Here is a 22,540-nt window from a genome sequence, read left to right as displayed (position 1 = left end):
GATCTGTCTGGCCACTGCAAGAATGGGCCACTGGCCAGATGCAGGTGGCTCTCCTTATGTAACAGGCAACATGATAGGTTTTTTCCCAAAAACAAAACAAAAAACAACCAGTACCCCATCTTCACCTGTTGTGAAGGTGGAGGGAGAATTTCTGAATATTGCAACACCTTTGGAACAGGGGGTCCTTACTATTAGGTGAATTTGATGCTGAGCCAAGCTGTTCCAAGAAGAAGCCTGCCTGCCAAGTGCTTTGAACACACAGACACTACAACGATGATACTTCTTGGTCCAATTCCTAGGGTGGCTTAAGATGACCACTCATTTATCTACATTTGCCGCTGCCCTCAACCACAGTATATGGATGCTGTTCCTCCTCAGTTCCCCATATAACTTCTTAAAGTCTGCATTTCAGATAAACTTTAGAAAATAATAGCTCTTTCACATACCTTTAATCTGCAAGAGCATCAGCTGCTTATATGGCACAGCACTGTTGTTTGAGTTCTGTTCTGTTAGATTGACACTACGCAGACTAACATTGCTGAAGTTCTCCTTACTTGCTAAGCCAGCAAGTGCTACTTCTGAGAAATTTGAGTTTGCAGACACTTAAAACAGTAGAAGTAAAAAAACAACAGACAAGACAGAAAAAAGCAAGGGGGAAAGAAAAAGAAAGAAAGCCACACACACAAAACAACAAAGAAACCACATTATGTTTCGTTTCCAAATTTTATTTAGGTTTTTTCATGCATGGCTCATTTCCAGCATTTTTTGTTGTTGCTGCTGAAAGAGACAACAAAAAAACAGGTTGAGCTCAAGTTATTCACTAATCTGAAGAACCTGACATTTCCAGGAGGAAATTTTCAAGATAATGGTGAATAATGGAAGCATTTAGGTCTTAAAATTCCTATACAGTGGTACCTCGGTCTACAAACAGTCCTGTTAACTAACTATTCGGGCAACGAACTCCGCAAAACTGGAAGTAGGTGTTAAGGCTAGCGAACTTTGCCTTGGAAGCTGAATGGTGGAAGGGCACTGGCGGCGGGAGGCCTCAGTAGGGAAAGCGCCCCTTGGTTTAAGAACGCTTTGGTTTAAGAACGGATTTCCAGAATGAATTCAGTTTGTAGACTGAGGTACCACTGTATATTTATATAGGACAAGTCTATAAGGAAAATTGCATCATTATTATTTTTTGCATAATAGTTACTTAGTCAATGAATAGGATTCAGGTGTGTTTGCAGTTCTTTTCCAGGACATATAGGCACACACCCCTGGCAATGACCGACAACCTCTTCTCCCTGCCTGCGCTATTCATTTAAAATTATTGAGGCACTGCCTATTTTAAGGTAAAGTAATCTGTAAATACTCAGACCTCTAGTATATTCCCAGGTTGTAATTAGTTGCTTGTTACCCAAAGGTCTCCAAGTAACTTACAAGTATTGTAGTGGTAGTAGTAGTAGTAGTAGTAGTAATAATAATAATAATAATAATAATAATAATAATAATAATAATAATAATGTAAGGGTCTCATGCCAATAAACTATGGTTCATCAGCCTGAAAAGTATCTTTATATCCACATGCTCCCATCTTGTTCCTCCCCTCTTCACATGCATCTGATTTTGGTATGGATATTGTGGATTTAAAAACGTATTTATTGGCTCAAGGTCATAGTGCTCTTTCTACAGCAATACCGCTACGCTTCAAAGCCAAACCATAAATTCTGAGAACACTGCATCTGTAGCACACGGAAGGTGCACCTGGGATACCAAACTTACTTTTTTCAACTTTCATCCGCTTTGATTCCATAAAAGCCACATTTAGCCTTTGCTCTGTGTATTCATGAAGAATGTCCTCTCTTGCGGCTAACATCTTTAAAGGGTTCCTGGAAGCCTGGACTCTGCGCACGGGCCTCACTGCACGTTTGTGCTCTGCTACCAAAGAAGTCAACCTGAGAAAAGAAAGAGACCCATGCTTAACCCAAACTTTATCTGCCTTCCATGAAACGTTGGGAGCTTCCAAAACACAGCAGTGTATTGTGTACTCAATGCTGCTCACGCATGCCAGTTTTGCACAGTGTGCACAAGAATCTATCCTCATCAAAATGCTACCTCCTATTCCTATTGGTGCTTTTCAGTGGGAGACAGCCATCTCCCAGCACCGGTCCAGAATGCATAGCACAGCACTCATCCCTCCGGACGTCCAAGCACGACATGCATCCGAAAATGCACGAACGTAGTAAACAGCAGAGTCCTAGCAGAAGCTGAGACTGCAGACATGTGGCATCTGCGTTTAGTTATTTATTTACAGGATCAAAATAAAGAACAGAGAGATCATGGCGTGTCTCTCTTCTCCACCAAGAGAGAACAAGAGTCAGAACAAAGAACAAAGAGAGTGGAAGTGGTACACAGTGTCTTCCGTTCTCATGCTTCGAAAGCATAGAAGGTAAACACACAGAGCATGTGATCTAATAGTCACACACTCAGCAGCGCGAGAGAATGAAAATACTGAGAATTCCACCCCACCCCCCATTTAATCCAGATTTGCTATTTCTGTGTTGTTCTTTTCAATATCTGATTTTCCATAGAAATGCTAAATCCTGATTAAATAGGAAAACAGGAGATGACATTTTGCTGAGGAGCGTGTGTGGGATGCCGCACAAAATGTGCATGCTTAGTAGCACCAATAAAATGCCATGCGTGCCTGGTGGAAGAAGCAGAGACATCATGCAGCCTTTTCTGAAGGCATGCAGTGCAATCTCTGCATCTAGATGTCTAAACAGCCCTATGGCCTTTTAAAAGCAGGTGGGGTGTTTCTAATGTCCCCCCTCCCTTGGATTTAATTTATCCATTTCGACTTTTTGTTTGTTTGAAAGTCACTTTGGGTTCCCTTGGGCAATATAAAGTGAGTAACAAATTTAATAAATAATAATAATAACAACAATAAGAAAGGACTGTTACCTGCCAGCATTTGCCTTTTCAATTCTATGGCTTCCTTAGCATTAATTACAATGGCAATGTAGAGAATGAGACTCTTAATCTCAAGGACATGGGTTCGAGTGGCGGCAGCGAGGGCCGGGTGAAGAGCAGCCTCCGTGTGCCACCCCCACCCAGTGCATGAGCGCCCCCTGGTGGTGGCGTGGGCTGGGGAGATGCACTCTGCACCTGCCTTGGGCACTGGCAAACAGCGCCACGCCCCTTATACAATGTGGCACTTCAAAGCTGGATTCAGATCCCTAGAAGCTCAATAGATGGGGTCTTGCTCAATGAACAATCTCTTGATGCACTGACCCTCTCAAGCTCCTTGAAAGAAAGATGAGATGTAAGTGAAATATACATTCACACAGGCTCTGTCACCACAGTCAAATGCTGCTGGTGCGTAAGTCCTAATACATTGGTCATGCAAACCATAATGATCCCAGGAGGACTAAGCTGAAATTAATATCATCACTGATACTGGATTCTTAGTCTTTAAACTGAAGAATTTTATATCCTAGCATTCCCTTTTCAAGCAATGAGGAACTGGTACTGCCTTCTCTACCACCGCCACTCCTAGCTCTACAAAGGAAGAGAGAGGAAGACTAATAATAATAAAAGTGTGTCTGGGGCTTTCATCGCTCATAGCGGCCTAACTGTTTCCAGTAGGAGTCATTTAGCATTGCATAAAGCAAAGCGAAGGGGCAAAGGAGAACTCTGGCAGTGGTAGGAGCATCCCTCTCCCCAGGTGTGTGAAAAAAAAGTGCTCACTTTGGTGCATCAGGATCAAATATGGCATCAAAGTCTTCATCCAGCTCCAAAGGCAAAGAGGAAGTGGGGTAATCCATGCAACGGTAAAACTTGGAAAATGTTTCTTCATCATCCAGCTTCATCACTTCCTTCACAGATTTTCCCGTGACTGTCAGCAATGTTTCTTGCATTCCACCAACTATAGAAAAAATAAAACACAATATCTTTCCATTGCTTTATTTATTTTTATTTTTTAAAAACCCCACCCTTAGTATTGGTGCAAGATACCAAGGGACACACAACATCCATTGCCTGCATAAATGCAGACAAAGAAGACAACAAGGAACACTTAAATGGCTAAAGTCGCTTTATAAATGGATGAGAGAAAGTCAGGAAGGATTAGCCTAGCAATGGTACTAGTCATGATAGCTCTATGGAGCCTCCTACTTCAGAGGGAGAAAGTCAGTGAATTCCAGCTGCTGGAGAGCAACAATGGGAGAGGGCTACTGCCTCTGTGTCCTGCTTGTGGACTTCCTGGAGGCATCTGGTTAACCACTGTGTGAAACAGAACGTTGAATGAGATCAGAGATGAGAACCTGTGTTCCTTCGGATGTTGCTGGACTCCAATTACCATCATCCCTGGCCAGTGGCCATGCTGACCAGGGTTAATGAAAGCTGGAGTCCAACATCTGGAGGGCCACAGGTTCCCCATCTGCAGACTGGGTGGATGACTGACTGGCGCCATCCAACAGGAGTTCCCTTATATTCGCAAGACACAGAACAAAATAAGCAACAATAGCTTCCAACTATTGTACTCCTGGCAGTTTCTCTTGGTCATAGTAGCAATGGGAAGTCTGCTAAAGTGTGCAGAGGAACATCATCACTGCCATTTCAAATTTCTTCAAAGAAGGACCCGCCATTTAAGAAGGGGGTGAGAATTTTTTGTGGACTTCAACTGGGGTAATACAAGCAATGCTCGAAAACTGAAAAGCTTAGCTAGAATTGATAGCACAGGTTATAGTGAAGGCATGAGTGCAGTGTCAGAACTAATTATAATTGTGCCCAGTGCAAGCCATATATTGTGTGCCCCAACCCCCAGATAGCTATTTGTATAAACAATAAACAAACAATCAAAAATGTAATTTGCAGGACATTTTCTTATGAGTCACAATATTCAAAATCTCTTAAAATAAATATATTGCATGGCAAATAATCTTGAATACAAATGATGCAGCGAGTTTACTGAAGCCAGGCAGGTATGGATCGCTGCCTGGATGGGAGACTGCCTGGGAACCCGCTGAGTACAGCACAGAAAAAAAAGGCAGAACAATAAACAAAGGTGGTAAGTGTGCTTTTTATACTGGGGAGCCATGGTGTTCCATCAGTGTCCTGAACTAAGCAAAGCTTTGCTAGTGGATGTTGTAGACATGTGACTCACAAGCCACTGCTGCAGTGAAGAAAATACTTAGCAGAACTACTAAATCAGCAGACGTAAGGAAGGTGAGCTAAAACACAAAATGCCTTAAACTGTTACAGACCTTTGTTGTTCAGCCTCCCCAAGAAAGTCTCCAGTTTATCCAACTTCATGTCCGATTCTAACTGCATATCTGGCCTAGCTTCAATTTCTAAACAAAATAAGAATGGAAACAGTCGCTGAGTTTAAAGAGAATCAAAACTACTCTCATTAGACGTCATACTTTCCTTTTTTTTAATGACCCACCTTCCAGGGGTTTTGAGATGGGCGTTGTTGACTTCAGTCTGTTGCAGAAAGGGAATGCGGCAGGTGTTATGGCAGTAGGAGATGCTAAGCCTGTGGAATAAGCAGATGCTCAGTTTTGTATTACATAACAGATGCTTCAGTTTTTAGCAAATTAGCATGCCTAAACATTTCACCCAGGAAGCTCTCCCCATAATCACTATTATGCAAATATAGGTTATGGTCTCCTTTGGGACCATGTATATCCATATTTTAAGCATTCACAAAAGCCTGGGGTTAGGGCCATTTTTTTGGCAGGAAGATGCAGTGATGAGAAAAGATAATGGCAATTCCCAAAAGCAAGTAGGGAACTCATTGGTTAAGTATCCTAACACAATGTGATCAGATGTTGATTGCTCAGATCTTATTTACAGCATCCTGAGGTCTAGTTACAGGGTGTTCAAATTGCATATAAAGGGAAACTCAACACACAATCAGCTTCAGAATGCAAATATTTTGCCGTTTCATCATCGTACTGTGCTTTTAATATAATTGAAATGACTCTACAAATAATGGTGGGGGAAATTGAAACGAGCGGCTTCCAGAAATTATGAAGAACTGAATGTTCCTTGGCATATCTGCCTCTGCTTGCTTCTCACTCCTATCACTGAAAACATTCCCAGTTACAAAGGATGGATAAATTCACTGACCTTTTTTGACCATTCTGCCAGCCACAGTGAACTGTGTCGAGTCATTGGCTGCTCCTTTCCCTCTCGCTTTCCAAGCCTCTTCCCGAACACTTATCAATTGCTTTCTTTCTTCAATTGTCATTTGACTTTCACAGGTATCCGACATCCTCTGGTTTTCAAAGAGAAAGAGGAGATGAATTTTGAGGCACAAGAAAGAAAACAAAAAACCCCTGGCCCTTTAAATGTGTTCTATCTTACAATGTCAATACAATTTTTTTAAAAAAAGTAATTTCCATGTTATTGTTAGATGACATTTCCATGCATGAATCTTTGGCCTAAACATATTTGATTCACCAGCAGAATTCATCTTGTACAATAATTTATGTGGGGTTTTTTTGTAAGAAACATTGACAAGATGGGTAATTTTGTTTTGTTTTGTTCCTAATCTGGTTATTTTTTCAATAAACATCCAAAATGCACACGTTCACCTCTGATATGCAGAAGGAAGCTAGTTCTTTGGATTATTATTATTATTTGCTCAGTTTGAGTCTAAACAAACTTTCGGAGCATAGATCGCATTCATGCCATACATTTAAAGCCATAAGATACCACTTTGAACAATCATGGCTTCCCCCAAAGAATTCTGGGAGCTGGTCCCTTCCACCTCAAGCAACCCCAGGACTGCTTGCTCGCAGCTCTTGACAGTTTCACCTAACTTCACAGGGCTATAACAGACATCAGCCTTATTTCTGGTGCATATGGGCAAGAATGAATACACAAGAAAAACAGGTAAAAGCTGGTATGTTAATTTTAGCCCTCTCATGAGATAAACACAACCACATTGCCATGTGCATTCACAATCTTCTGCCGAGCTGGTTTTTAGTAGTGTTTCCATAATTGTAATGATTTGAGCAACAACTCCCTCCAGTGCCTCTCCATTTTACCCTGGTTGCAAGGCGGCATGGCATAATTCTTCTTGTAACACAAGCAAATGCCCCAGATTACCAAGTTCCTGCCAAGAAACCACTCAATATGACGTTGGTGTTTCTACAAGAGCACCAACTACAGTTTGAAGAAGGCACTACAACAAAATAGATTTGTTCTGCTTCTTTAGCCTTTGAAATCATGTTCTGACGCAACTAAGTTAACCTATGCATTTAGCAAGTACTAACCATTGGATTGCTTTTGGCTGCTCTGGGGATATCAGAAAGTATTTATATCTCAAGGTATTTTGAAAGGCTAAATGGACAGATTTTCTGAACTGACTGTGAAGATCTAACCCTTATATGTTGTCTTTATCATGAGATTAGCTTCCCTAACTGGGGGAACAGAATGGCCAATCGTCAGGGGTGATGCAGTCTTGGAACACCTGAAGATTTGCAGGTTCCCCAGACTTGACCTAAGGGAAGCAAATCAGCTCAGAACAGCTTTGTGTTTAAGCACCTGGAAAGGGTCTTATGCTTTTACCCCATCCCTTTCTTTGTACATGTATACAACTGCTATGTACTCATCTCTCCATTTGGATACAAGGCAATGCAAGAAAGGAAGGAAGGAAGACTATAAACTGCACTCTGGACCACTACAAGGAGTTGAAGTGGCTTAATCTGCAAAGTTCTAAAACTCCAATAACCTTTTATTGCCTGGTATGAATTGATGGGATCCACATAGAAATATTTTTGCAACCATAAAACACTTATGAAACCCAGAGAAAAGGCAGTGCCAAGGGCGTACACGGTAGTGGCAAAAGGAAGTGTTCAAGAAAAGTGCAAAAATATCCAACACACACTGCTTGTAACTAGTGCTGGTCTCTTTAAACCTGAAGGAGGGTCTCCACCCCCATTGTTCTGCCCAGACACTGAGGTCCAGTGCCAGGGGCCTTCTGTCAGTTCCCTCACTGAGAGAAGCAAAGTTACAGGGAACTAGACAGAGATCCTTCTCGGTAGTGGCACCCGCTCTATGGAATGCCCTCCCAACAGATGTCAAAGAAATAAATAACTATCTGACTTTTAGAAGACATCTGAAAGCAGCCCTGTTTAGGGAAGCTTTTAATATTTGATGAATTATTGTATTTTAATATTTTGCTGAAAGCCGTCCCATTATTATTATTAAATGGTGCATCTAGACCATTAATTCAGACAAAAATGCCTGAAGTATTTCTGCTAGGATCCCAAAGGACTTCAAAGGTTTCATTTTCTCCGCAACTGAACACAACACATGTAAAAAATACCGGTAATCTAGATCAAATTACCCAAGCTAAACTTGTTGTGATTCCTGCACTGAAGGAGGTTGGATTAGACAACTCTACAAATGGTTTAGCATGATTCTATGAAAAGCAAGATAATCCGTACAATAAAAAAACCCTCAGTGCCAGGAATGGCAACCTGTAGCCGCTCAGGTGTTACTGAACTCCTATCAGCCTCGGACAGCATGACCAATGGGGTCAGGGATGATGGAAGCTACTGTCCAACAACATGGGGGGCACAGGTTTCTCAGCCCTGTTCGAACCCATAATATGAGTAACATTAGTCATTCTCATCACTAATGAAGCGAAGAGCACTGAGCCCTATTGCTTCGTTTCAAAAGTTACAATCGTACTCAAACATCATTAAAACAGACCGGCTTTGAAACCCAGTTCTGAGTTAAACCCAAGGGAGGGAAAACCCTTATCCATTGCTACACTCACTGGATCTGACAGATCACTTTTTTTGGTGCTTAGCATGACCAACTTAGATTCTGAACATATGAACACACTGCACAGCAGAACACACGAAGATCAAGAGATATCTTGGAGATGGTGGCCTAGTGGATGAAACTTAACTGAAAGATACAGGACAGAAGGAGAAAAGAAATGCTTTCATGTGTATATTAAATCTGCTTCCAAGGTTCCTTTCAGAATACATGGATTGTTGCAATGCACTCTATGTGCTAAAACCCTGCAGCTGGACTGTCGATGAGGACAGGCTATCACCAGCACATAAGCTGCTAAAAAGCTTGCACTTGCTGTCTATACATTATTCGGCCAGGTTCAAGGTTTTTGTATTGATTAACAAGGCCCTTAACAATTGGGTCCAGGGTATCTCAAGGACTGCCTGTTCCCTTACATCCCTGCCCAATCACCAAGGTCTTCAGGGGAGTTACTGTTAGTGCCCCCCAAATGGCTAGGATGTATGGATCATATCCACTAGAGGAGCCAGGCATTCAGAATTGTGTGCTCAGTTCTGTGAAACTCCTTTCCAGGTGAGGTCAAATAGGCACCCTCCTTGTTGGACTTCCGGCACCTACCGAAGAGTCTTTAATTCCAGCCCACATATATTATATGTTCACATGCATTTAGAAAGTTATGCACATGTAATTTTTTAAATTTTTTTTTGCAAAAATGATCCCTATCAGAAATCTGGAATCCATTCAGCCAAATAATACATTCTGTTTGCTGACAATTCTCCCAAAGACTGTCACCACAAAACTGAGTTTCATATTGTTTTGGTTCTAAGCTAAAGAATCAGACAGAACAGGCAATATTTCACCTTCCATCTCCAGGGGTGACGCTCAAAGGCCAGGGGGCTTGGATCTTTCAAACTAGCACTACTGACCTTAAGGAAAAAGAAAATGGAAGTATGAGAAGGAGAGGAAAAGCAAAGAAGCAGAAACAGAACAGAAGCAATAAGCATCCAACCCCTTTTCCTAAGTTATAGAAGCTCAAACCTAGAACCTCCAAACAATGGCTTGCTTGTGTGAAATAGCTATCCTGGATCGCCACTACTCCCCAAACTATAGAAATAATCTGCCTCCAAGGCGGTGCAAAACAAATCCCTGAAATCTAGTCACTAAATCGGATGTTTGCTTTGGAATTTGGGCTATCCATATATTAAATCTGTAACCTGCCATGGCTATATGTGTAAGACATCTTGGATTTAGAGAAAGGCAGGCACACAATATATATAAAAATATATGATAATATGCTGATGATGAGTAAGATAATGTTTACATTGGAGCAGCTGATAATTTCATCAGGCTCTGGCAGGAGGAAAGATGAGAGACAGGGCTGTTTAATCAGCTCTGCTGAGACCACTGGACTTCTCCTTTCCCTGAACTGTTTTCATTAAAATCTGCTGCTATAGGAACTTAGTAACTTTTAGGATAGTGCCTCAGTTTGTTTGTTTTCCTCTTGAATTGTGTATTCTTCTGTCTTGTTTATTACTGTTCTCATGTAAGCCCCTCTGGGTGCCTTTTCAGCTGAGGACCGGGACAAAAATCATTTTTACAAACACTCAGGTACACATCACCATTTCTGGTTTCTGTCATTGCCTCCAGTTTCATAAAGGGGTGGGGGAAAGAGAATGAAGCCAAACAAACTGGAGCACAACAAACCATTCCACAATTTCTCCACCTTCCCCTTTTTCCAAGTAGAGAGGAAAAACCCAGATTGTGCAGCAATGTTACTTTAGTTCTTATTATACATTAGACCTATAGGAAGGAAGGAAACAAGCAAAAAGGCCCTACACCATGCTCAACAATATGTAGACAACAGAGTGAATCATAAACACTTTTACGACACTAATAGTGCCTTTTTTGACCACCTTCAGAGTAAGAAACAAACATTTGGCTAATGCACCAAGTTACAAGGAATCGGCCATCTGGAAACAGGGTTAGTTAAGTTGAACAAATCCAGACTGCCCCAGTGAATGGGGGTGGAGGTGTCATGATAATTGTTGGTAGCCGACCACCATCTTTGGAATCTGGGTTCACTCCTGGGAAGGGTGGGGGCCCATGGCTTCACAGACACTAGTGGATGTGTGAATTTCAAAAACAAGGCATTAAACGTTTGAATGCACCGAAGACAGGTTCATATCATTCCAAGGTTCAGAATTTAAGTCAAATGCCACTCTTGAAAGCAACCCAAATGATTAGATGTTAAAAATGATTAGGTTGTATGCTGCTATGTGTTCTGTTCTATAAGGAGGAGAGTACATAATGGCTGGCCACAATTCAGTACTAATGATTTCCAGACATATATATGTAACTGTGTGTGTGGAGAGAGAGAGAGAGAGAGAGAGAGAGAGAGAGAGAGAGAGAGAAGGGATGAAAGAGAAAGAGAAAGGAAGGGACAAGGGAACTATGGGTTGTATCTAATGCTAGTCATACTCTGCATAGACCCACTGAAATGAATGAAGATGGCTAACTTGGGTCCATTAATTTCAATGGGTCTGAGTGTAACTTAGACACAATCCTATACCCCCTCCGCATGAACAAGCACTTGACAAATCATTGCAATGTCTGAGTCTGCAAGATTTGCTCACCTGATTAATAGGTACAAAGGGATGAAGTTTATGGGCAGCAGCTATAGCAGGAGAATAAGTAGAAGCATAGACAGGTTCCTATGGACAGGGGGCAGAAGCAATATGAGAGAATTAAAAAGGTATGAAGATGATGTGCAAGACGGTAAGGGTCAAATGAGTGATTACTTCCTGCTAAACAGTTTGTAGCAGTTTGCATCCTTATCATCAGATTTCTCCCCCACCAGACAATATTCTACAATAGTAAATAAAAACCACACACACACACTTTCCTGAAGCCACTCACATGCAATAATTAAAAGGTTTAGTGGTATCAGAAAGAAGCATGCCAAAATAGGGCTGCCATACATCTGGAGTTTCCTGGATCTTAAGCAAGTCAATTGCACGAGAAAGCTTATGTACAGCACACCATTAACCACAACAGCAATGCTTTCAGACTGCAATGCATTTAGCTCTTCCTGAAACAAAGAACTGTCCATTATTTTGATGCACCACTTCCAGAAAGGGAACCATTGGCTGAAGGGAATACAGAATTGCACCCAAAGAAGAACCACAGTGAGCCTAGAATAACCTGTATGCATTAGAGTCAGGCTTACCCAAAGCAGCTTAGACATGGCATTATAATCTGTAACTCCTCCTCCTCCTTCCTACAGGTTAAAACAAACAGGAAACATTGCAGAGCAGGAGAGAGGTGTAGCTGCAGGAGGAAGCTTGCATTCCTAGTGCCACTGCTCCTAGTCAGATTAAAACTCACAGTGGGTCTGCTAAACATAACGTTAGCTGCAGTTCCAAAAGAAAAGCAAGCTGCCGTCTAGTGGCTAGACCCACTACATTTGCCATGGATATTTTGGGAATCAACGCTTGATGTAAGAATAGCTCTAAAGCAGGATGTCAGCCTGAAAAGGTCGCTTTTAGGTCTCAGTAGGAGATTAAAAAGCATCATTTTTGCAGGAGCACTTTGTTGGAATGAAACGCATTTCAAACCCCCTTTGCTGATTTAATATTCCACTCACATGACTTGGAGCTCACTGCATAATCTGGAACTCTAAGCCGACTAGGGTGTGCTTTTCAATAAAGAGACAACCTAACAGAGATGATTCGAACGTTTCCCTCGTGCGATTATGAAACCGTGACGGGAAAGAGAACAAGCCAAGGCAAGGTCAGATATGAAAACAGATAAGCTTTAGTTCATGCCTAGGAGACTTCAGTATACTGAACCAAATACAATTTTAGCTGCTAATGTTGAATGTTGGAACATTCAGACAGACAAAGCAAAATACTTCTTCATACAGCACATCTGGAATTTGCTGTCCTAAGATATAATGATGGCATCAAAAACCTGAATGGCTTTAGAAGAGGAATAGACAGATTCATGGAAGATAAGGCTGCCAATGGCCACTAGCCACAATGACTACGTGCTTCCAATGTTGGAGGCAGCAGGCCTCTAAATACCAGTCGCTGGGCAGCAGAAGTGGGGAGAGAGGTGATGCATTAATGTTCTGCTTATGGGCTTTCCCTAGGCATCTGGTTGACCACCATGAGAACAGGATGCTGGACTAGATGGGCTTTGGCCTGATCCAGCAGGGCTCTTCTCATATTATGTACAATACGTGCAATAGATTTGAATGTTAAACACACGGGGTCATTCCAGGAGGCAACATGGCAACAACTTACTGCTATTAAAATATGAAGCATGTTCTAATTCAAGGAAAGGCTGCCACAAATATCATGTCTCTTATAATATCACAGGTTGGCAAAAAAAATTATAGGTAAGGTCCAATTATGGCAGCCCACATAAACAAAAATCAGCTTGCCCAATGAGACTTCTGGTTTCTCTTCTCTCCTCTACACCCCACGTGTTCCAAAAATCTGCTCCAGAGTGTTCCCCAACTATGTGGAGCAGATTTTGGGGGTTTCTAGAAGACTGTATGGCAGAGGAAAAAAGAAGCCCTGTTGTACAAATGCTCATACTATAATGGATCTCGCCTAATCTCTGTATGCCTACCAACAGCTATTTTTGGAACCAAGAAAGTTGGCATGTACAATGAAAAGGTATAAAGTTTCACTCCAAAGTATGCAAATGCTTTTATAGTGAAAGTGTTTTCCTCTATGCATAAAAAAGCATTCGAAACCATCAGCACTCAGGATACCAGTTTGCATAGTAGATCTCAATAATATGTAAAACATGTTAATTTAGAAGAGCACCCCAATATTAAGGCCATCAATTTATTTTAATTCCTCATTCTCTAAATAACTATTGTTTTATGGAACACCGTGGAGTAGGGACGTAAAAAGGCTTGATATTTTATGTATTCACTTGAAATAGTTTAGCGTGTGCCTAAATATTTCAGAGGTGTGCTTAATTCCTGGAAAAATAATGGATGTTCTTCTCTAGATGCGAAAGAGCCTTAAGCTCACTTAAGCATTTGATGCCACACTTTTGCCAAAAACCATTACAGGTCTATTCCACTGGATGGCTGTGCCATCTTACAAGTGCGGCATTTATGTTTAGAAGAGTTACAGGTTGCTGCTGCAAGCTACATCCAGAAGTACATACAAGACATACCAAGCAAAGTCAGACACAGGCTTCAATACATAACATCATGCACCAGCAGCCAATTAACAGTTTACACAATTTTCAAGAAAGCAATTCCTACTATAAATGGATGGTATCAGAGATTCAGGTTTGATCAACCAGTGTAAATTTCATCAGCACTAGAAATAATGCAGTCCTTTATAAAATATCAGAGAGATGCTGAACTGCATATACGCAATATACACAAGGGCTTTTGAGGAACTGAATGCTGCTGTCTTAAAATGAAGCCATGACTCTTCCCCATACTAGATATTTGAAAAGTAAGACAGGTTTGCAGTGGTAGTAAAATTGCAGTGAGATGACATTCCATAACTTGCATTTTAAAGGCCATTAAATGCCTTTCTGAAAGTTCCAAGCTGCTTCCAGCATTTGACCTTTCGCGCCCTAGTCCTACACTTTGAAATCTTTCCAGTGAACGAGGCTTAAAAGCAAAATATGTGTATCGTCCAGCTTTTCTGAGATTGATGTGTTTAAATGTCTGGACTAGTAAGGATACATTCTGGAGGCATCTTCTTCCAGGATCAGATTTAATAGCATATTTGGTAACTGTTGGGAGATAAACTGCTAGTATGAATCTGCTGATTATTTCCTGCTGGCCATTTGGCTGGCTCTCTTGAAGACAACATTTTATTATACTGCAGAACAGTGGTTTTCACCCTGGAGTGCCTTAAATGATGGTCAGGGGTGCCGGGGGCAACACTGGCCTCCATCCCTCTTTCCTTCCACTGATGCCCTCTCGCGTCTCTGCCTCCCAAACGCCTGCACAGCTGTTTGATGCAGCAGCCCTGGCTACAAGCTCCCCAGGTCAGTGGGTGCCTCTGGGGCTGGCCAGGGGGTGCTGGTTGCCAGGAGCTGAGGCAGCCTCAGAGTAAGCAAGCAAGTGGGCGAGGGAGCCCAGCCAGGCAGTCCATCAACCCTTGCTGTTGGGAATGGACAGACAAATGGGAGGCCAGGCAGGTGCTTCACTGGCCTTTCTTGTGCTCCCTGCCTGGGAGCTGAGTGCCCAGTGCCTTTCCTCCATGCAGGCCTGACAGCACCTGCTGCTGCCACTGCTGCCTCCCAAGGTAAGGTGCTGGCCTCACATTCACCATTGGCCGGTCTCCACTGGGATACTAAGGCTGGGGCATCCTCTTCCCAGGCCACTGTAGGGCAGTATGAGGGGAAGAGGGGCAGCTCAATGACCAGGGGTGGCGGCAGCAGCTGCCCAGAGGACTTCCAAGGAGAGAGGAGAGGAGTGGAGTGGAGAGGAGAGGAGACTGAGGGAATACTCCACAAGGGAGGGTGTTCAAGAAAGGGTGAGAGGCTGCCGGCACTGCAGGCAAGGGGTGACATGACTGGGCTTCTGAGCCCCACATGGGTGCCACAGAAAGAATGTAGTTGGTCAAGGGAGCCGTGGACCCAAGAGAGGTTGAAAACCTCTGTCGTAGAAAGTTCTACCTCACCCCTCCAGCAGGTTTCCAGGGCTGTTCTAATCTGGACATAGTCATCTCTTTGGTCTGATCTGGCAAAAGGAATCCATTTGAAATCTTAAATGGAATTATTCAATAAAGATGGATGGTGAGAAGAGACACTTTGGTTTGCCATAAAAAGATGAAGACTACAATTCTACTCCACTGCACACCGTGGGGCTTACTTCTGAGTAGACATGCCTAGGAATGTTCTGTGAAGCACCTGTTCTAGCAGAGGCACTTTGAGTAGCTGGCTCAGCCAGATAAAAACCACACTTGAAATTGCATACCTTTTTATCTCCTTCATCTAAGATGAATGAATTCAAAATCGAACAATTAGAATAACAAAAAAGGGAGAATTTATTTCAGCAGCAGAATTTAGAAGAACCTGCTAAGTTGAAGATTATAATTTTTAAAAAGGAGGCTGAGAGGGGGCTGTTTTCATAGCAGATCAAGTGATCAAAGAATTTTTCGCTGATTAATCATGTGCCCTTCAACTGTTCCAGTTACTTAATTAAATTTAAAATAACTTCCATATCATCAAAGCCTTGGTATAATATAAATAGTCTTTGGAGATATTGAAGGAATTGAATTAAAGCTTCCTTAACAAAAGCTACCATTCTTGGTTTGAAGAAAAAAGACATAATAATAATAATATTGTCATGCTCTATAATTAGACTGACTAACCTGAGCCAAAGAATGTTTTTGTTTTTGTTTTAAAACAGTGTCCTTAATGCTGAGCCGAAAATCGATCGGCAAATGCTTTAGTTGATTAATCAATCCTTTCAGTATTACTTTACACCATACAATTATAAAGAGAAGAGATAAAATGGGATAATTCAGGTTAAAAGAGCACTGTAAGTTCCAAGAATGAATTGCTGTTAGTGACCCCAATAAAATATAGATTCTTTAAGATTTCACATCTCACACTCCAGGAAACAGAGCTACAGAGCTACACGATACACGATACAGAGAGGTGACATCCTACAATACTTAGAACAGCAATGAGGAACCTGTGCCTTTCAAGATGCTGGCAGACTACAATTCCCATCAACCAGCATTGCCAATGGTCAAAGATGAAGGGAGTTGTAACTCCAATATCATCTGAAGGACCACAGGCTTCCCTTGCCTGACTTAAAAAAATTCTCTCTTCTACTGCGGTTGTGGAATGCTAGGCATCTATTTGCTATGGACTCACTTCTCACCTATGATTCTTACCAATGAATAACTTGTTAGGTAGCTAAATATCCTTTAAGGGTTGCAGAAACCATAAAACACAAGAGAGCTGTGCCACATGTTATTCTGGAATAAGCTTCTGCAAAGGAGTCCCCTAAAGCTTGCATCTCATTTAAACTTTTTTTCTTTAAAGTGAGACCAGGAGACTTTTTGCTAAAATGTACCAACATGGTTATCCTTCAGGATTAAAATACAAATGCACTACTTTAAAATGCAAATGGCTATATGGTACACTTTGAGGAGAAGCCTGGAGCTGTTGGGAAAGGACTTTCAAAGAGCCCTGTGCTGTACTGCAAAGTCCCAAAGCGAAGCATCACAGGACATCACTTTGATGTTAAGGGATTCACAGGTGTGCAGCCCTGCCCACCAATCAAATTTGGCCCACCAAGGTAGGGATATTAATTTCTGTCCTGCAGGCCAGATAACAGCCCCCCCCCAACCTGCCTTTACATCAGATCTGCCTTCCCCAACCTGGTGCCCTCCAAATGTTTTGGACTACAACTCCCATGAGTGCCAGCGACTATTGCTAATGGATGGTGGGAGCTGTACTCCAAAAGAACTGGAGGACACCAGGATGAGGAAGGTTGCATTAAAGGAATACTGCTTTGACTCTGAGGTTAAGTCAAGATGCTCCTAACATAATTGCATTCCTAAATTATTTTGCAAAGCATATGTATAATATTCTTCCATTCAGACATAAACCTTGTGTCAAGACACCGGGGAGGGGGGGATCATTTGTTCAGTAAAGAAAGCATCTCAGATAACTGTCCTTGGTGCATAAGAGAGATAGATTGGTTGTGCTTCAAGTTCAAACCCGACTGATGATGAATTGCCATGCTACAAGCAACAGCTGTTACCTCCAGACAGGCATGCTTGTCTAGCTTGATGCATCTGGAGCGCCGAAGTGCTTTCAAGTGAAATACCTTCCCCATACATGGGCAACTTTACCTTCTTCGCAAACAGCGGCTCCATCTCTGGCAGCTGGGGGCCACGCTCAATGACAGATAACCGGCCATACTCCGGCTTTTTGTTCAGCCTGTTTTTCCAGTCTTCTTCACCACTCTTCTTCAGGAGTGCCAGCCTGAAAGTGAAGAAGCCAAAAGACACCGCACTGAACTATACTGACCATTGCTCACCAGTCTTCTGTATCCCTTTCACGGGGCTGTTGCACACATTACACAGTAACACACCTGGGATTGGGGGTGGGTCATGACTCTGTGGTGGTGCACATGCCTTGCTGGCAAAAGGTTGCAGATTTAACCCCTGCCATCTCTAAGTAGGGCTGGGGGAAACTTTGTATGCGGCTCTGGAAAGCGGCTGCCAGTAGACAGTGGACCAATACAAGGCTCAAAGTAGCTTCCTACATCCTACAGCACATCTATCCCCACATCTTGTTGTCACAGTGACCGCCCAGATACCCCAGTGGGAAACCCACAAGCAAGACCTGAGCCCAAGAGCATTCTCCCCTTCTATGGTTTCCAGCAGCTGGTACTCAGAAGCATTACTGCCTCCAACCATGAAATCAGAGTATTATAGATTTTGCAAGCTTGCCTTAAATGTTTGTGTTTTTAACTGTTTGTAGATGTTTTCAACAGCTTTAAACTGTTTTAAAATGTGGTTTTATTTCTAGTTGTATTTTTTTTAATAAAAAAAAATCAGACATGCTTCCTGCCCTGAGCTGCTTTGGGAGGAAGGGAGGGATATAATTTGAACAATAACAACAACAACAACAAAAACCATTCAGTTAACAATTCATAAATAGATGGGGGGACGACAACAAAATAATTATAGAACCACACCCATATTTTAGTCAAAACTATACACAATTCGCCTCTCCAGCAGCCAATATACTGAACAATGTTAAGTTACAAAACCATTTTCTCTCAGAATTTAGACTGCACGTAGCTTGGGGCAGGGATCTGTCTTTTTGTGGAGTGTGTGTTATGTTACTCTGCAAAATGCCATGCACAGATTCAGGGTAGGGTGGGGGCAGGGCTGTAGTCAGGCGTGCAGGCGACGGGGGCGTGCAAAATTGGCTAAAAATATGTCCATAAATATAAATATAAATATAAATTATTGCCTCATAAGAAATGGTTTTAAATAGAGGGTGAATTGAATATGTGGAAGCGGGGGTTCGGGGGGAGGCAGAAAGAAGAACTAATCTGTCCATGGCTATGGGGCACAATCTGGACAGTTCAGGGGCGCAAGTTTACCTAGCTACGGCTCTGGGTGGGGGAGACAGCTACCACTTCTCTACCTGAAAAGATTGAGCTCTGACCCCTGACCTTAATTTCCCCTGGGGAAATATCTAAGCAATATGTTCCAAGCAGTGTTCGAAACTCCCATTTTTCTTGGCGCATTTTGCGACAGTGAATTTCATTAGCGTGAGCAGTTTCTGAGCTCTGGATGCAGTATTGCGCCTAAGATTTCAGATTAAAACTGCAGAGTGGAAGGAAAGGAGGACCTTTGTTTGCCTTCCCACTTCCAGCTACTCTCTGAAGACTGGAGATGAGACCCTCTTAAGAATATCAGGGAGGTGGGCAGGGGAAGGACTAGACCATGTGAAAAATGTACAAAATATTTTTGCTGCAGTTATTTTCAGCTTTGCCTTCTTGTATTAAAAAAGCAGACCTAGACATTCTGTTGTTGTGCCTATAACCCAGGTTTAAGGTGCCGTTTAGCTTTTAGCTTTCATATCCCAGTTTCCAACACTGGTACCAAGTAATTCTTAATCCTCTGAAAGACAGGAAAAGCCACACCAGAGGAAACCCCACTCCTGCTGCCTCTTGCCCAGGAGGACTCTGCTTTGTTCTCTTTGATGTGTTTTGATGTGCTTATTCAACACCCTCTGGGGACAAACAGAGGTTCTGTGGCAATTTGACATTGGAGCAGGGGTTGAAAGTTCCCCGTCTTCCTTGCTTCGTCTTTTTCCCCTCTCCCAGATCCTTCTTCAAACAAGTGGGCTGTGTATCACTCCTTAAAGGAGCTTTTGTGTACATGCAACATGGCCATTTCTTTTGTACAGTATTTTGAAAATAACTATGCAGCACTTCTCTATCATCAAATGCATGGAAGTGGTAAAAAAGAAAAGAAAAAGTACTGGTGAGTAGTCCTAAACTCAGTACACAAGTATTACCAGCATGTTCACTGCTGTTTTGTTTTGTTGTTGAACTACAATTCCCACCATCGTTATCACTGACCATGCTGGCTGGAGATTATGGGCGCTAGAGTCTAGCAGCCTCTGGAGGGCTACTGGTTTACTAACCCTGCTGTAAACTCATGGGCAATGCTGGAACCAGGCCACTGATTTGATGCCAAACTATGACCTGGAATACACTTAATATGCCTTGGAGAGGAAAAAAGCTATAGCTGTGTGAGGAGATCATCCAAAAGACCCTACAGGAGCTGTGTACAGTCGTACCGTGGTTTTCAAACAGCTTAGTTCTCGAACGTTTTGGCTCCTGAACGCCGCAAACCCGGAAGTGACTGTTCCGGTTTGTGAACTATTTTTGGAAGCCGAATGTCCGACAAGGCTTCCACGGCTTCTGATTGAGTGCAGGAAGCTCCTGCAGCCAATCAGAAGCCGTGCCTTGGTTTCCAAACGTTTTCGTGAGTTGAATGGATTCCGTTCGAGAACCAAGGTATGGCTGTATATTGCATGCCAGGGCAACTCAAATTATAAGGTGGGAGAAGCTTAAATGTTACTTATAATGTATGCACATCTGTTTACTATGCATGGCAGGGGGGGAAATGTCTAGCTCAACCAGGAATTATCCACATACTTTCATGTCCATTTCCAGAGCCATTAAGGACACTTCCATGTTGAAAAAATAGGGTGGGAACTCAAAATGCTGAATATTACATTCTGATCATGGACTACCCACAGCCATTCTTGCAAAAAGCCATTGTTTGATTAGCTGGAGTCTAACAATTTGGTTCAGCTATTTAACGGAAGATGGAGAAATTAATTTGAGACTTTCACCTCACTGTATTCAGGAAGGGCCGTAGTAGTAGTAGTAGTAGTAGTAGTAGTAGTAGTAGTAGTAATTTATTTTTTATATGGCGCCCATCTGACTAGGTTGCCCCAGCCACTATGGACGGCTTCCAACAAATTATAAAACCACAGTGAAGTATCAAACATTTAAAAACTTCCCTATACAGGGCTGCCTTCAGATGTCTTCTAAGAGTCAGGTAGTTTATTTCCTTGGCATCTGATGGGAGGGCGTTACACAGGGTGGGGGCCACTACCAAGAAGGCCCTCTGCCTGGTTCCCTGTAGCTTCACTTCTCAAAATGAAGAAACCACCAGAAGGCCCTCGGAGATGGATCTCAGCGTCCAGGCTCAATGATGGGGGTGGAGACGCTCCTTCAGTGGACCATCTCCCTTGCACACAGAAGGTCCCAGGTTAAATCCCTGCCGTCTCCTGGGAATGCCCCCTTCTGAAAACATGGACAGCCTCTGCCAGTCAGTGCATACACTACTGAGCTAGACAGACCATTGGTCTGACTTGGTATAAGGCAGCTTCCTATGTTCCTAAGCTTTAATACTGATTTACCCAGATTTCAAGGATGCCTTCCCTTTATAGTTTCACTTTCAACATTAAACTTTTTTCTTTTTAATTGCCACTCAGGTTTAGACTTTATGATTTTAATACACAGATTAAGAAATTCCCCAGTGGATGTTCTTGCACATCACCACACTAAATACTTCTACTATAAAAGAAGAGAGAAAACAAGATACTTCAAAAGAAGAAGAGTTTGTTTACCTTTCTTTAATTGACATAGTTTTGTTGGACGCGTCAAGGGTGTCCTCCATAATTTCGGCTTTGCTCTCCCTGGAGTCTAGTTTTCCCTCTAACAGCTCAGAGGTTTCCTGCTGTCTACAGGATCCCGCAGCCGCAGACTGAGAATAGCTCTTTGTTGCTGCTGTTCCCACAAGTTCTGAAATTGGCTCATCATGCTCTGGGGGGGGTGGGGAGCTCAGAATTAGTGCTTAATTGCAAAAAAGCAAAAACCTGCAAAACACATCACTCAAACTGACAGGTAACTTCTTTGTTTCATATAATGAATTATACAAGCCCAGGTTACAAATTAGGTGCTTTCCACCACAATGATGAATTTTTCTCATGCTTTACAAAATTACAGTGTCACTAGCATTCTGTGGCTAGAAGAACTAACCAAGAGTCAGTGATTCAGAAGAAAGGAATCGTAGAATCACAGAACTGTAGACTTGGAAGTTTGGGGAGTTGGAAGGGCTGCAGGCTCAGCAGAAGAGAACCTGCTTTTCATGCAAAAGGTCCAATATTCAGTCCCCGTCAACTTTGGATAGAGCTGGGACAGATCCATGTCTAAAATCCCGGAGAGGTTCTGCCAGACCGTGTAGACAATACTGAGCTTGAGGAACCAATGGTCTGACTCTTTATAAGACAGCTTCCTTGAGTCCTTGTGAGTTCTCATAACTCTCCAGTGCAATGAAAATAGATGGTGAGTTTCTTGCATCGTTTGCAAGATGCCAGAAATCTGACATCATACACATGTGCATGTGAGCGCGCATGCACACACAGGCCTAGGTGGCTTGGGGGAAATGGTACTTCTGGCTACTCATACTAAGAGATTTCATTGAGTCCCAATGTAGCATGCTAGTGTATCGGTCCTAAATGATGCAGTGTACAATGCTAATGTGTTTCTTCCATTGAATGCCAGCGCTGGGGAAGAGCAAGATGGAGAAAGAGGCAATTCTCAAGTTTCCCAAGGAACACATTTCCAGAGACTATGCTGTCCCCAGCTCAGGTAAAGGACTAAGGGAGAATGCTCAGGCAAAAGCCCTTGCCTTTGTTGCATCTTAAAGACATGTCACACCACAGT

The 22,540-nt window shown here is 42.5% G+C and overlaps 1 protein-coding gene across 50 annotated transcripts in view; it reads right to left on the bottom strand.

The window, feature by feature from the left end:
- Nucleotides 1-22,540, bottom strand: part of SVIL (supervillin) — a 143,576-nt gene that overhangs the window by 17,574 nt on the left and 103,462 nt on the right. For 20 of the 50 annotated variants that reach the window (XM_083579091.1, XM_083579130.1, XM_083579100.1 and 17 more), the window contains 10 exons: nucleotides 21,442-21,637; nucleotides 17,625-17,757; nucleotides 11,400-11,477; nucleotides 9,627-9,692; nucleotides 6,124-6,271; nucleotides 5,438-5,527; nucleotides 5,256-5,342; nucleotides 3,739-3,916; nucleotides 1,771-1,943; nucleotides 447-602 (listed from right to left, as the gene is read on the bottom strand). In XM_083579091.1, coding sequence (XP_083435217.1) covers nucleotides 447-602; nucleotides 1,771-1,943; nucleotides 3,739-3,916; nucleotides 5,256-5,342; nucleotides 5,438-5,527; nucleotides 6,124-6,271; nucleotides 9,627-9,692; nucleotides 11,400-11,477; nucleotides 17,625-17,757; nucleotides 21,442-21,637 — 1,305 coding nt within the window. The remainder of the gene's footprint in view (nucleotides 1-446; nucleotides 603-1,770; nucleotides 1,944-3,738; nucleotides 3,917-5,255; nucleotides 5,343-5,437; nucleotides 5,528-6,123; nucleotides 6,272-9,626; nucleotides 9,693-11,399; nucleotides 11,478-17,624; nucleotides 17,758-21,441; nucleotides 21,638-22,540) is intronic. The other 30 variants (XM_083579087.1, XM_083579089.1, XM_083579098.1 and 27 more) reach the window with 2 other exon arrangements.

The sequence above is a fragment of the Podarcis filfolensis genome (genome assembly GCF_964270895.1).
Source record: "Podarcis filfolensis genome assembly, chromosome: 12".
Lineage (NCBI taxonomy): Eukaryota > Metazoa > Chordata > Lepidosauria > Squamata > Lacertidae > Podarcis > Podarcis filfolensis.
Note: the sequence above shows the minus strand (reverse complement) of the source record. Positions and strands in the feature narration are given on the sequence as shown.